Consider the following 13,961-nt stretch of genomic DNA (forward strand, 5'->3'; position numbering starts at 1 on the left):
AGGGGGCTGGTATGGGGGGCACAGAGCCCCTGGGGGGAGATGCTGTGGGGTGCACAGAGCCCCTGGGGGGAGGGGGGATGGTATGGGGGATAGAGAGGCCCTGGGGGGAGGGGGCTGGTATGGGGGGCACAGAGCCCCTGGGGGGAGATGCTGTGGGGTGCACAGAGCCCCTGGGGGGAGGGGGGATGGTATGGGGGATAGAGAGGCCCTGGGGGGAGGAGAGGCTGGTAGGGGGCACAGAGCCCCCTGGGGAGAGTGGGGGGGCTGATATGGGAGACACAGAGCCCCCTGGGGAGAGTGGGGGAGATGCTGGGGGGTGCACAGAGCCCCTAGGGGGAGGGGGGATGGTATGAGGGATAGAGAGGCCCTGGAGGGAGGAGGGGCTGGTAGGGGGCACAGAGCCCCCTGGGGAGAGTGGGGGAGATGCTGTGGGGTGCACAGAGCCCCTAGGGGGAGGGGGGATGGTATGGGGGATAGAGAGGCCCTGGAGGGAGGAGGGGCTGGTAGGGGGCACAGAGCCCCCTGGGGAGAGTGGGGAAGATGCTGGGGGGTGCACAGAGCCCCTAGGGGGAGGGGGGATGGTATGGGGGATAGAGAGGCCCTGGGGGGAGGAGGGGCTGGTAGGGGGCACAGAGCCCCCTGGAGAGAGTGGGGAAGATGCTGGGGGGTGCACAGAGCCCCTAGGGGGAGGGGGGATGGTATGGGGGATAGAGAGGCCCTGGAGGGAGGAGGGGCTGGTAGGGGGCACAGAGCCCCCTGGAGAGAGTGGGGAAGATGCTGGGGGGTGCACAGAGCCCCTAGGGGGAGGGGGGATGGTATGGGGGATAGAGAGGCCCTGGGGGGAGGAGGGGCTGGTAGGGGGCACAGAGCCCCCTGGGGAGAGTGGGGAAGATGCTGGGGGGTGCACAGAGCTCCTAGGGGGAGGGGGGATGGTATGGGGGATAGAGAGGCCCTGGGGGGAGGAGGGGCTGGTGGGGGGGCACAGAGCCCCCTGGAGAGAGTGGGGAAGATGCTGGGGGGTGCACAGAGCTCCTAGGGGGAGGGGGGATGGTATGAGGGATAGAGAGGCCCTGGGGGGAGGGGGAGCTGGTGAGGGGGCACAGAGCCCCCGGGGGGAGGGGGCTGGTATGGGGGACAGAGAGGCCCTGGGGGGAGGAGGGGCTGGTGGGGGGGCACAGAGCCCCCTGGGGAGATGCTGTGGGGTGCACAGAGCCCCTGGGGGAAGGGGGCTGGTAGGGGGGATAGAGAGGCCCTGTGGGGAGGCAGGGGCTCGTGGGGGGGGTACAACCCCTGGGAGGAAGGGGGGGGCACAGAGTGCCTGAGGGGAGTGGGGGGGGGCTGGTATGCAAGACACACAGCCTGTGTGTTGAGGGGGGCTGGCGTGGGGAGCACAGAGCCCCTCTGTAGAGTGGGGGGGCTGGCCTGGGAGGCTCTGTTGTTGGTCGGGGTCTGTGCAGCGCCTGGCAGGATGGGGGCTCCAATCTCAGTCGAGGGGTGTCTTGGCAGCACCTGACGTGATGTCACCCCACGCTGGGGGTCCATGTGGCGGGGGGGCTGCAGGAAGGAGGGGGGGCCTGTTCAGCACAGGGGGGCCGAATGACGGGGGGGCCGCAGTTAAGAGACGGGGGTCTCCCAGAGATGAGCGGAACTAACAGATTTTTATTCTAACCCTGGATATAAAATGTCTGGCGCAAGCCCCGGCTGGGCCCGAACCCCCACAGTCCTGGGGAGCCTCGGACCCCTGGTGTGGGGGGCAGAACAGGGACCTTCTACCACAGTCCCCCTCCCGCTACCCCCATGGGCCAGCTGCACTCCTGATGGCGGCAATGGGGGGAGTCATTCCCCCAGTGCTGGGGAGAGGCTGTGTGGGCTCAGGGTCCCCCAGCCTCCTCCCTCCCTGGGCCTGTCCTGCTGTGGGGAAGGGAGGCCGGGGGACCCCAAAAATTGGGGCAGGGAATGGGGTGAAGTCTGGATACCTTCCAAAGGAGGGTGGGGGGGCACTCAAGCCAGGTTCCCAAGAGCCCCCCCACCAGGGCAGAAGAGACCAATCAGACCCAAAGGGGGAGGGAGCGTTTGGGGGCTGGGGGTGGGGCTACCAGGACACAGCAGCCAATCGTTGGAGGCACCAGGGAAGCCCCTCCCCTGTGCAGGTCCATGGGGGGGTGGAGTCCGGGGGTGGGGGGGAAGCGGTGATCCATGCTGCCCCCCCCCCAGCTCCATGGGGCTCAGAGAAGCAGCTTCCCGTTGCGATGGATCTTGAGGATGCGGCCGAGCCGTTGCTTAGCCGTGGCCAGCCCCTTCTTGGGGCGCTTTCCTGGGGGGCAGAGCGGAGGGTTAGGGGAGCTGGACGGATCCCTCCCCCACCCACACGAGATACCAACAGCCCCACCATGGAACCCAGGTGTCCTGGCTCCCCCAGCCCCCAAACCCCACTCCCCTCCCAGAGCTGGGGAGAGAGCCCAGGCGTCCTGGCCCCCAGCGCTCCCCACGGCTTACCCTGAGCGGGCGGGGTGCCGGGGGCGCCGGCGGAGGGGCGGCGCTGGGACAGGAAGACGCCAGGGGCCATGGGGGTGGTGCCGCGGCTGAGCTGGGCCATGCCGAAGACGCTGGGCCGGGCCGTGTACTCGTGGTCAGCCAGGCTGCCGGCAAAAGGCTCCGCCTTGGGCTCAGGGGTGGGGGGCGCCGGAGCTGCCCTGGGGGCACCGTCTGGCCCAGCGGGCGCCTCCGGCTCTGGCTCTGCTTCCGGCTCTGCTTCTGGCTCCGGCTCCGGCTCCGGCTCCGGCTCGGGGTCGGGCTCCGGCTCCGGCTCCGGCTCCGGCTCCGGCTCCTTGGGGGACGGGGCCCTTCTCTTGGCCTGACTCTTCCTCCGCTGCAGCCGCTGGTGTTCCTGGGGGACGGAGCGCGGGGTGGGGAGGGGGACGGGGAACCGCCCCCTGCCTGCCCCCCACAGCACAGCAACCCCCAGCACCCTCCCCCACCTACCCACCACCTGTTCCCCATGACACAGTGCCCTCCGCCTGCCCCCCACGCCACAGCGACCCCCAGCACCCTCCCCCACCTGCCCCCCACGGCATGGTGCTCCCCACCACCTGTTCCCCATGACACAGTGCCCTCCGCCTGCCCCCCACGCCACAGCGACCCCCAGCAGTCCCCCGCCTGTCCTCCCCAGCACAGTGCCGCCTACCTCCCCCTCCGTCTGCCCACAGAGCGTGCCCGCTGCCCAGCCCCGGCCCCGCGAGGCCATTACCTGCTGGGCCAGCTTGGCCGCGGCAGCCGCCAGCCCCGTCTCGACAGACGCCACTCGGGTCCCCTCCCGCACAGGCCGGTCCTGGCGGGGCAGCGTCGGGGTCACCCGGGCTGGGGGGAGCAGACAAGGTACTGCAGAGTTCTCGGCCCGGGGGCGTCTCGTGCCCGCGGGTAACCAGGCAGGACCCAGGCCCCCCTGCTCCCCACCCAGAGCTGGGGAGAGAACCCAGGTGTCCTGGCTCCCAGGCCCCTGCTATAACCGCCAGCCCCCACTCCCCTCCCAGAGCTAGGGAGAGAACCCAGGCGTCCTGGCTCCCAGCCCCCTGCTCTAACCGCCAGGTGAGGGGAGTCACAGCCCGGACGCCTGGGTTCCATTACCTTTCGGGCTCCAGGGGGCGTCATCCGTACATTTCTTCTTCTTTGGTAGCGATTTCAAGGCTGGATCGTCCTCGTCCGACTCAAGAGAGGGGTAAACTGTGGGGCAGGGGAGGCAGTGGGTAAGTTGGGGGGCCCCCATACCCCTGACCCAGCCAGCCCCCTCCCCAGGGCCGGATGAGAGCCGGCGCCCCCCAGAGGGGACAGGCCCCTGCCCCATTCCCGCCCCCCTGAGCCCACCAGTCCCTGCCCTGTGGTCGGGTGGGAGCCGGCGCCCCATCCGGCCCTGGGGAGGGGAGAGGCCCCTGCCCCATTCCTGCCCCCTGGCCTGGCACTCACTAAACTCGGCGTCCTTGAAGCAGGTGCCCAGGCTCTCCTGCTCGTCCAGGCTGCCCGTCTCGCCCTCGCTGTCCGTGCTGTGGGCGGCCGCCCGCTTCGGGGGTCTCCTGCGGGGGCGCTTGCTGCCCGACCCGCCCGCCCAGCCCCGCTCGTGGCCTGGGACCCACCAGGCCGGGCGGCTGGGCGAGGAGCCGGCGGCCTGCAGGTTGGCCATGCTGAGCATGCCCTGGATCGCCTCCTGCGTGCTGGGCGAGGCCGGCGCGTCGCTGGGGGGGGGGCGGGGGGAGGGTTAGTGGGGGTGGGATCCCCCTCCCCCTGGCACAGCACCCCCCCGGTGACGCCCAGCACCCTCCCCTCCCCTTGGCACAGCGTCCCCCCAAGTGACACCCCCCTCCCCTTGGCACAGCGTCCCCCCAGTGACACCCAGTGCCCTCCCCTCCCCCCCCAGCGACACCCAGTGCCCTCCCCTCCCCCCACTCAGCCCCCAGCGCGTCTCACCTCAGCTCGTCGTAGTGGGGCCCCCCCACCTGGCGACTGGCCTTCAGCAGGTCGAGGATCCCGGCCGCGCTGCCCCCCGGCCCCTCAGCCCCTGAGCCGCCCTCCTCCTCCGTGGTGTAATCCTCCTGGGGGGGAGCAGAGAGACGTGGGGCGCCCCGCAAAGTGCAGCCCCCTGCTCCACAGCCCCCCGCTCCCGGCCTCCCAGCCCCCCTGCTCATCACCCCTTTACCTCGATGTCGAACTCGACCTCCCCAGGCTCCCGCACGCGGTTGGGGTCAGAACAGGGTTTGGCCCTTGGCAGCTTCCTGGGGAATTCTGGGAAAGAGAACGGCAGAGCCACTCACCGAACGGCCCGGGGGGGCTGCCGAGCCGGGGGGGGGGCTGTGGGGCGGGGAGGGCAGTGACCTACTGGCCAGTCTCCTGGGGGCCGCTGGGCCCCGCCGGTCCTTGTGGGGCGGCGCCTCGTCGATCTGCAAATCCTCCTCTGAGTCCAGGTCCAGCCCTGGGGCGCCCGGCGAGCTGGGGGGCGACGGGGAGCGGGAGGGGCGGGGCCGCCGGCGCCCTGAGGCCCTGGCCCGCTTCGTCCTGCCGGGGGGAGAGCAGGTCAGAGACCCCAGCCGGCCCCCCACCCTGCTCCCCACAGCCCCTCCCAGAGCTCCCCTACCGGCCCCTGCCCCGCTGCCTGCCCTGCCAGCCCCCCCTGCCAGCCCCCCGAACCGCAGCACCCCCTGCCAGCCCCCCGCCCCGCTGCCAGCCCCCCGAACCACCCCCTGCCAGCCCCCCGCCCCGCTCCGCTCCCAGCTGCCAGCCCCCCGAACCGCAGCACCCCCTGCCAGCCCCCCGCCAGCCCCCCGAACCACCCCCTGCCAGCCCCCCGCCCTGCTCCGCTCCCAGCTGCCAGCCCCCCGAACCACCCCCTGCCAGCCCCCCGCCCCGCTCCCCAGCGCCCGCTGCCAGCCCCCCGAACCACCCCCTGCCAGCCCCCCGCCCCGCTCCCCAGCGCCCGCTGCCAGCCCCCCGAACCACCCCCTGCCAGCCCCCCGCCCCGCTCCCCAGCGCCCGCTGCCAGCCCCCCGAACCACCCCCTGCCAGCCCCCCGCCCCGCTCCGCTCCCAGCTGCCAGCCCCCCGAACCGCAGCACCCCCTGCCAGCCCCCCGCCCCGCTCCCCAGCGCCCGCTGCCAGCCCCCCGAACCACCCCCTGCCAGCCCCCCGCCCCGCTCCGCTCCCAGCTGCCAGCCCCCCGAACCGCAGCACCCCCTGCCAGCCCCCCACCCTGCTCCCCAGCGCCCGCTGCCAGCCCCCTGAACCGCAGCACCCCCTGCCAGCCCCCCGCCCCGCTCCCCAGCCCCCCGAACCACCCCCTGCCAGCCCCCCGCCCCGCTCCGCTCCGCTCCCAGCTGCCAGCCCCCCGAACCGCAGCACCCCCTGCCAGCCCCCCGCCCCGCTCCCCAGCGCCCGCTGCCAGCCCCCCGAACCACCCCCTGCCAGCCCCCCGCCCCGCTCCGCTCCCAGCTGCCAGCCCCCCGAACCGCAGCACCCCCTGCCAGCCCCCCGCCCCGCTCCCCAGCGCCCGCTGCCAGCCCCCCGAACCACCCCCTGCCAGCCCCCTGCCCCGCTCCGCTCCCAGCTGCCAGCCCCCCGAACCGCAGCACCCCCTGCCAGCCCCCCGCCCCGCTCCCCAGCGCCCGCTGCCAGCCCCCCGAACCACCCCCTGCCAGCCCCCCGCCCCGCTCCGCTCCCAGCTGCCAGCCCCCCGAACCGCAGCACCCCCTGCCAGCCCCCCACCCTGCTCCCCAGCGCCCGCTGCCAGCCCCCTGAACCGCAGCACCCCCTGCCAGCCCCCCGCCCCGCTCCCCAGCGCCCGCTGCCAGCCCCCCGAACTGCAGCACCCCCTGCCAGCCCCCCGCCCCACTCCGCTCCCAGCCCCCCGAACCGCAGCACCCCCTGCCAGCCCCCCGCCCCGCTCCCCAGCGCCCGCTGCCAGCCCCCCGAACCACCCCCTGCCAGCCCCCCGCCCCGCTCCGCTCCCAGCTGCCAGCCCCCCGAACCGCAGCACCCCCTGCCAGCCCCCCACCCTGCTCCCCAGCGCCCGCTGCCAGCCCCCTGAACCGCAGCACCCCCTGCCAGCCCCCCGCCCCGCTCCCCAGCGCCCGCTGCCAGCCCCCCGAACTGCAGCACCCCCTGCCAGCCCCCCGCCCCGCTCCGCTCCCAGCCCCCCGAACCGCAGCACCCCCTGCCAGCCCCCCGCCCCGCTCCCCAGCGCCCGCTGCCAGCCCCCCGAACTGCAGCACCCCCTGCCAGCCCCCCGCTCCGCTCCCAGCCCCCCGAACCGCAGCACCCCCTGCCAGCCCCCCACCCCGCTCCCCAGTGCCCACTGCCAGCCCCCCGAACCACCCCCTGCCAGCCCCCCGCCCCGCTCCGCTCCCAGCCCCCCGAACCGCAGCACCCCCTGCCAGCCCCCCGCCCCGCTCCCCAGCGCCCGCTGCCAGCCCCCCGAACTGCAGCACCCCCTGCCAGCCCCCCGCCCCGCTCCGCTCCCAGCCCCCCGAACCGCAGCACCCCCTGCCAGCCCCCCACCCCGCTCCCCAGCGCCCACTGCCAGCCCCCCGAACCACCCCCTGCCAGCCCCCCGCCCCGCTCCGCTCCCAGCCCCCCGAACCGCAGCACCCCCTGCCAGCCCCCCACCCCGCTCCCCAGTGCCCACTGCCAGCCCCCCGAACCACCCCCTGCCAGCCCCCCGAACCGCAGCACCCCCTGCCAGCCCCCCGCCCCACTCCCCAGCGCCCGCTGCCAGCCCCCTGAACCACCCCCTGCCAGCCCCCCGCCCCGCTCCGCTCCCAGCTGCCAGCCCCCCGAACCGCAGCACCCCCTGCCAGCCCCCCACCCTGCTCCCCAGTGCCCACTGCCAGCCCCCCGAACCATCCCCTGCCAGCCCCCCGCCCCGCTCCGCTCCCAGCTGCCAGCCCCCCGAACCGCAGCACCCCCTGCCAGCCCCCCGCCCCGCTCCGCTCCCAGCCCCCCGAACCGCAGCACCCCCTGCCAGCCCCCCACCCTGCTCCCCAGTGCCCACTGCCAGCCCCCCGAACCACCCCCTGCCAGCCCCCCGCCCCGCAGCACCCCCTGCCAGCCCCCCGCTCCGCTCCCAGCCCCCCGAACCGCAGCACCCCCTGCCAGCCCCCCACCCTGCTCCCCAGTGCCCACTGCCAGCCCCCCGAACCACCCCCTCCCAGCCCCCCGAACCGCAGCACCCCCTGCCAGCCCCCCACCCTGCTCCCCAGTGCCCACTGCCAGCCCCCCGAACCACCCCCTGCCAGCCCCCCGCCCCGCAGCACCCCCTGCCAGCCCCCCGCCCCGCTCCCCAGCGCCCGCTGCCAGCCCCCCGAACCACCCCCTGCCAGCCCCCCGCCCCGCAGCACCCCCTGCCAGCCCCCCGCCCCGCTCCCCAGCGCCCGCTGCCAGCCCCCCGAACTGCAGCACCCCCTGCCAGCCCCCCGCCCCACTCCCCAGCGCCTCCTGCCCCATTTCCCACCCTGCAGCACCCCCTACCCAACCCCAACTCTCCGCCCGCCCCCTGACATCCACCCAGCCCCACTCACTGCACGGGCCGCCCGTCGGCCAGCACCAAGGTGAGCTCCCCTTCGGCCACCTCCGAATCCGCGTCCGTCTCCTCCAGGCTGGAGCTGGGAACGTCAAACTGCCAAGGGAGGGGAGAGGGGCTCAGCAACGGGGGGCCGGGCTGAGGGGGACGCAGCCCCCTCTAGGGTGGGGCCGCTAGGAACAGCCGCACACCACGCTGCCCAGAGACGGCTTGCCCGGCGAGGAGATCGAGGCCCCTGCCCAGCCCCTCTGCCCCACGGCGCCCCCCAGCCCCCCGCCCCACGGTGCCCCCCAGCCCCCCGCCCAGCCCCCGCCATCACCTCCTCCTCGTGGGGGCTCTCGGCGCTTTCCAACAGCGGCGGCTCCGTGCGCGTGTCCAGCAGCTCCAAGTCCAGCCTCGTGGGGGCGCTGGCAGCTGGGCCCTCGCGCCCCTTCCACCCTCCCCTCCGGCCCGGCTCCTGGGGGCTTTGGTCCCCCCTCCTGGCACCAGGGGGAGGGCCCCGCTGCACCCCGAAGGGGCTGCCCGTCTTCCCGATGTTCTGCTGAAAGATATCCTGGGAGGGCTTCAATCCCCCCACCCCGGCCCTGCCTACTGGGAGAGACCCCCCGCCTGCCCCCCAGTGCCCAGCCCTGCTTGCCCCCCCCAGTGCCCCCTCACCTACCAGGGAGACCCCCTTCCCGCCCCCCCACCACCTGCCTCACAGTGCCCAGTCCCACTTGCCAGGGGAGACCTCCCTCCTTCCCCCCCACCACCTGCCCCACAGCTCTCAGCCCTGCCTGGCCCCCACCCCACAGCACCAAGTCCCACCTACCAGGGGAGACCCGGTGCCTGGCCCCCGCCCCACAGCACCCAGTCCCACTTGTCAGGGGAGAGCCCCTGCCCCCCAGTGCCCAGCCCCAAGTGCCAGGGGAGACCGCCCCCTGCCCAGTGGCCCTTGCCCCACGGGGCCCCCTCGCTCCAGGACTGCCCCTCACCTCGACCAGACGGATTTCCTTGGCCAGGTCTTTGATGAGCTGTGCAGGACGCACGGAGCCGGGGATTTCGTCTTCGTGCTCCTCCAGCACCTGAGGGTGGGGTGGGGGGGTGTTACTAGGGGCGCTCGGGCCTGGTCAGGTTTGGGAGGCCAGGAGTCCCGTCGGACGAAGGGGTCCCTGCGAGGGCGTGCGCTGCGGGGGGTGGATGGGGGGGGACCTGGGGGGGCTGAGCGTCGAGCTAACACAGTGACAGCTGTTGAACAGACACAGCCCAGAGCAGGTGCCTCTGTAAGTCCAACGTCCCCCCGAGAGCCCTGAGATGCGGCTGACGCTGGGGTGGGGCACGACAGCTCCTTGTAACACAGCGTTCGCCTCTCTCCAGCTCCGCCCAGCCGGGGATTGCTCCCGGCCCCCCCTGATCAGACCCACTTGCCTCTTTGCGGGTCCAGGCGCGGAACGCCGTGTTCAGAGCTTTCGCTCCGTGGACCAGGTAGGCGGCCGGGTGTCGGCGGTTCTCCCGCAGGCCTGGGGGGGCGAGAGGCACAGGTAAGACTCAGGGGATGGGTTGGGCCCCCCCGGCCCCTCTGACCTCAGATGCCCCCTGGCCCCGCTCACCTCGGAAGATGTCTAGCAGGTGTTTGCCGACGTACCAGCAAATGGTTTCAAAGTTGGGAAACCTGAAGAGATCGGCCGTGCTCAGCCGCTTCTCGATCTCGTAGGCCCTGCGGGAGGAGACAACCAGGCCAGGTTGGGCTGGGACACCTCTGGAACAGCCGCATGGGGACGGCTCACCCCGCGCGGAGATGCAGCCACCTCTGGGGCGGAGCAGCTGGGGAACAGCCACACATAACACAGCCTGGGGACGCCCACCCCGTTTGTGGGCTATTTCCCAGAGTGCTTTGCACCAAGCCCCACTCCCGGCAGGGTCCAGGTCCCTGGGGCGGGGCTGGGAGTCTCCGGCGCCCCCGACACTCACTTGAGCTGCATCTCGATGTTGAGGCTATGCAGGAAGTTGCCCCCGAAGGCCAGGCAGTCGACGGGGGTCAGCACGGCATGGATCCAGCCTGGGGACAGAGCGGGGTCAGACTCCGGGGGAACCCGGCCCTGGAGAGGGGCAATGGGGGATCGGGGACCGACGGTATGGGAGCAGGAGGGGGTGGCGGGAACCCGTGGGGATGAATGGGACTGGGGGTACCCACGAGGGGGAGGAAGAGGGGTACCCGCGGGGATGAAGAGCGTCTGGCCCTGGCGCAGGGAGCACCGGGAGCGGTGGGGATGGGGTACCCGCGGGGGGCAGGGGGTACCCGTGGGGATGAAGAGCGTCTGGCCCTGGCGCAGGGGGCATCGGTAGCAGCGTTCGGCCTGGTCCCCGAAGAACGTCTCGCTCTGGTTGGACGAGCTGCTCCAGGCCTCGAACCGGGCCAGGTTGGCTGGGCTGGGCCGCACCAGGTAGAAAATCTTCTCGCCCTTCGGGGAGGGGGGGGACGAACAGTGAGTGGGGGGTCCCTGCGCCCACCCCCCACCGCCCCCCCGCCTGGTCCCGCCCGGCCCGTACCCACAGCACGTGGTACCAGACGGAGGTGCCCCCGAAGTCGATGTGGAAGTCGGTGTAGCTGCCCTGCATGCCCATCAGACAGTACTTCTGCACGCTCGGCCGCTCGAACACCGACTCGCCCGGCCACAGGTTCTCCACCCACGACAGCTTCCGCACGATCTTCGGGGTCTCCACCAGGTTGGACAGCCTGGGGGGCAGAGCCGTCAGCCCGCGGGACCCCGGCGTCCGGGAGGGGGGGCCGGCCCGGCTGCCCGCCCGCGGGATCCCGGCGTCCGGGAGGGGGGGCCGGCCCGGCTGCCCGCCCGCGGGACCCCGGCGTCCGGGAGACAATACAGGTAATACGCTCTCCCCTGGCTTCCCCCTGCCCCAGCCCCCCTTCCCCTCCAGCCCCCCCCCCCCCCCCGCCCCAGCCCCCACTGACCGGCTCTCGGAGAACTCCAGGCTGATGACGTTCAGCACCTTGTCCCGCCGGGCGGCACAGAAACAGCCGACGAAGTCGCCCAGGTGCATGCGGCAGTCGGCCTGGCGGCTCACGTCGATCACGTCGATCTCTTTGTCGGGCCCTGGGGGGCGCAGGGTGAGAGCGACCGGCCCCCATGCCAGCTATGGGCCCCCCCACGGCCCCCAAGCCAGCTATGGGCCCCCGACACAGCCCCCTGAACCTCCAGCCAGCCACGGCCCCCTGGACCCCCACTGCCTCCAAGCCAGCTATGGGCCCCCGCCACAGCCCCCTGACTCCCCACACCCAGCCATGGCCCCCCTGAAACGCCAGCTATGGACCCTTACCACCCCCTGCCCCACACGCACACCCAGGGCTGTTCCCAGCACTGGCAGCCCCTTGGCCCGGCCTTACCCACGTAGTGCTCAATGTCCCGCACGGTGAAGGACGGGGGGGGCAGCGTCATGCCCAGCCCGTCCTTCTTCAGCACCAGGATGGGGACACTGAAGCTGTTCTCCTCCAGGAACTCGACCGTCAGCTGCGCCCCACTGGGCTTCAGGATCACCTCGTCCGCGCTGCCGGGCGGGAGGGAGAGTCAGCAAGGTGCAGCCACCTCTGGGGCGCAGCGGCTGGGAACAGCCGTACATAGCACTGCATGGGGATGACTCCCCCGGCACTGAGATGCAGCCGCCTCTGGGGCGGAGCAACTGGGAACAGCTGCATAGAACATCGGACAGGGATGACTTGCCCGGTGTTGAGATGCAGGCACCTCTGGGGCGGGGCGGCTGGGAACAGCCACACATAACACTGCGTAGGGATGGCTCGCCTGGTGCTGACGTGAGATTTAGGGACGGTGGCCTAGAATTAAACCAAGGTCCTGGAGACAGGCGCTGACAGCTTGAGAAATCTCCAAGTGTCCAGCTCTGACTGCCAGGGGTGAGTGCCCCCTACCCAGCCTCCCCAGCACCCAGCCCTACCAGGGGTGAGCACCCCCTACCCAGCCCCATGACACCGCCCAGCCCTGCCAGGGGACAGGCCCCCCTGCCCAGCCCTCCGGCACCTCCCAGCGCCCGGCCCTGACTGCCAGCCCCACGGTGCCCTCCACCATCCCTCTCACCTGGGGAACGTCCGGGCCCGAAGCTCCCTTATGAACTGGGCACTGCCCGTCCGCACCGCGGCACCCGCCTCTCTCAGCCCCGCGTCCTGCTGCTTCGGGGGCCCACGGCGCCGCTTCACTGCAGGAGACCCCGTCAAGGGAGATCAACCAGGGGAGGGAGAAGATCCCCCCCACCCCCGAGGCAGCCACCCCCAGCCTAGGGGCCGAAGCCTGTCCCAGCCCCTTGCCCGGCTGCCCCGGCCCACGGCGGGCGGGTTCGGGCTACTCACTGACGGAGGGGCCATGCGCCAGCTGGCAGTTGGGGCAGTGATACAGGTCGATGTCGGCGGCCGCGTCCTCTTCCACCCCGACGCAGCTGGGGAGACAGAGAGTCGCTTACCCGCTGCCCACCGCTCAGCCCCCGACCCAGACCGGCCCCCCAGAGGGGACAGGCCCCCCGCCCCACCCCCCCGAGCCAGCCTGCCCTCCGGCCCGGCCCGGAGCCGGCCCCCCAGAAGGGACAGGCCCCCCCGAGCCAGCCTGCCCCCCGGCCCGGCCCCGGCACCCCCGAGAGGGGACAGGCCCCCCCCCCCCCGAGCCAGCCTGCCCCCCGGCCCGGACCCCAGAGGGGACAGGCCCCCCCCCCCCCCGAGCCAGCCTGCCCCCCGGCCCGGCCCCCCAGAGGGGACAGGCCCCCGCCCCCCCCCGAGCCAGCCTGCCCCCCGGCCCAGCCCCCCAGAGGGGACATGCCACCCCCGAGCCACCCTGCCCCCCGGCCCGGCCCCCCAGAGGGGACAGGCCCCCGCCCCCCCCCGAGCCAGCCTGCCCCCCGGCCCCCCAGAGGGGACATGCCACCCCCGAGCCACCCTGCCCCCCGGCCCGGCCCCCCAGAGGGGACAGGACCCCGCCCCCCCCCGAGCCAGCCTGCCCCCCGGCCCCCCAGAGGGGACAGGCCCCCCGAGCCAGCCTGCCCCCCGGCCCGGCCCCCCAGAGGGGACATGCCACCCCCCGAGCCAGCCTGCCCCCCGGCCCGGCCCCCCAGAGGGGACATGCCACCCCCGAGCCACCCTGCCCCCCGGCCCGGCCCGGAGCCGGCACCCCGCAGAGGGGACAGGCCCCCGCCCCCGAGCCAGCCCCCCAGCCCGGCCCGGCCCCCGCCCCACCTGCCGTGGAACCAGTCCTGGCAGGTGTCGCACTCGATCATGAAGCGGGTCACGTCGTAGGGCAGGCGGCAGAGGCAGTAGACGGGCACCGAGGCCATGGCTGCCCCCCACAAAGGACTGACGCCCCCTCAGGACCAGCCGGGGGGCAGGGGACGTGGGGGGCCCCGCGCCCCTGCCAGAGCCCAGCCCAGGGGGGCGGACACCCCCGGGGTCCCCCCAAATCAGTCCCGACCCCCCAAAAAACCCTAGGGGTCAAGTGGGGTCCCCGCGGCACCCCAAAAGAGCACGTGCCCCCTCGGGGTGCCCTGCCCTGCGGCCACTGACCCCCAAGCGAGCCTGAGCCCGGGGGGGGTCTCCCCGCCCCCTGCACCCCCCGAGGTCACCCCACAGCCCCTCCCTGTGGCCTAGAGCGGGGGGCCTCCCTCCTGCAGCCCGGGGGTCTCCCCGCCTCCCGCGCCCAGACCCCGCGGGGGGTCTCTCCAGGCCCGGTCCGGTCCCCCTCGGCCTGGCCAGGCCCCAGGATCCTGCTCCGGCTCCGGCCTCCCAATAAAGTTTATTCAAAACACGGGGAGGGGCCCCGGCGCCATCTTGGGAGCGGCCCAGGCCACGGCCGGGCGACGCGGCCATCTTGGGAGTGGCCTGGCTGGGTGCGGAAGCCATGTTGTCCGGGGAAACG

The 13,961-nt window shown here is 73.5% G+C and overlaps 1 protein-coding gene across 1 annotated transcript; it reads right to left on the reverse strand.

Annotated features, from left to right (window-relative positions):
* Positions 1-1,639: 1,639 nt before the first annotated feature.
* PHF8 (PHD finger protein 8) lies at positions 1,640-13,851 on the reverse strand. Its single transcript, XM_048833022.2, has 21 exons — positions 13,286-13,851; positions 12,413-12,498; positions 12,144-12,261; positions 11,441-11,601; positions 11,009-11,150; positions 10,588-10,774; positions 10,337-10,499; positions 10,009-10,096; positions 9,648-9,754; positions 9,466-9,557; positions 9,033-9,122; positions 8,378-8,611; positions 8,057-8,154; positions 4,868-5,043; positions 4,688-4,773; positions 4,459-4,583; positions 3,961-4,226; positions 3,625-3,720; positions 3,248-3,357; positions 2,497-2,887; positions 1,640-2,314 (listed from the first exon to the last, which is right to left on the reverse strand). Exons 1-21 carry the CDS (start codon positions 13,381-13,383, stop codon positions 2,226-2,228), a joined length of 3,003 nt encoding a protein of 1,000 aa, XP_048688979.2. The 5' UTR covers positions 13,384-13,851; the 3' UTR covers positions 1,640-2,225.
* Positions 13,852-13,961: the final 110 nt, after the last annotated feature.

The sequence above is a fragment of the Caretta caretta genome, chromosome 23, assembly GCF_965140235.1.
Source record: "Caretta caretta isolate rCarCar2 chromosome 23, rCarCar1.hap1, whole genome shotgun sequence".
Lineage (NCBI taxonomy): Eukaryota > Metazoa > Chordata > Testudines > Cheloniidae > Caretta > Caretta caretta.

What these genes read in the sequence shown, in the direction of transcription:
- PHF8 (XM_048833022.2), bottom strand. Translation starts at nt 13,383, where the DNA reads ATGGCCTCGGTGCCCGTCTACTGCCTCTGCCGCCTGCCCTACGACGTG. An exon ending in GCGCCTGGACCCGCAAAGAG is followed by an intron (nt 9,123 to 9,465) that starts GCAAGTGGGTCT and finishes CCCCACCCTCAG; the next exon opens with GTGCTGGAGGAGCACGAAGA. An exon ending in GGCCCCCAGGAGACTGGCCA is followed by an intron (nt 4,774 to 4,867) that starts GTAGGTCACTGC and finishes TCTCTTTCCCAG; the next exon opens with AATTCCCCAGGAAGCTGCCA.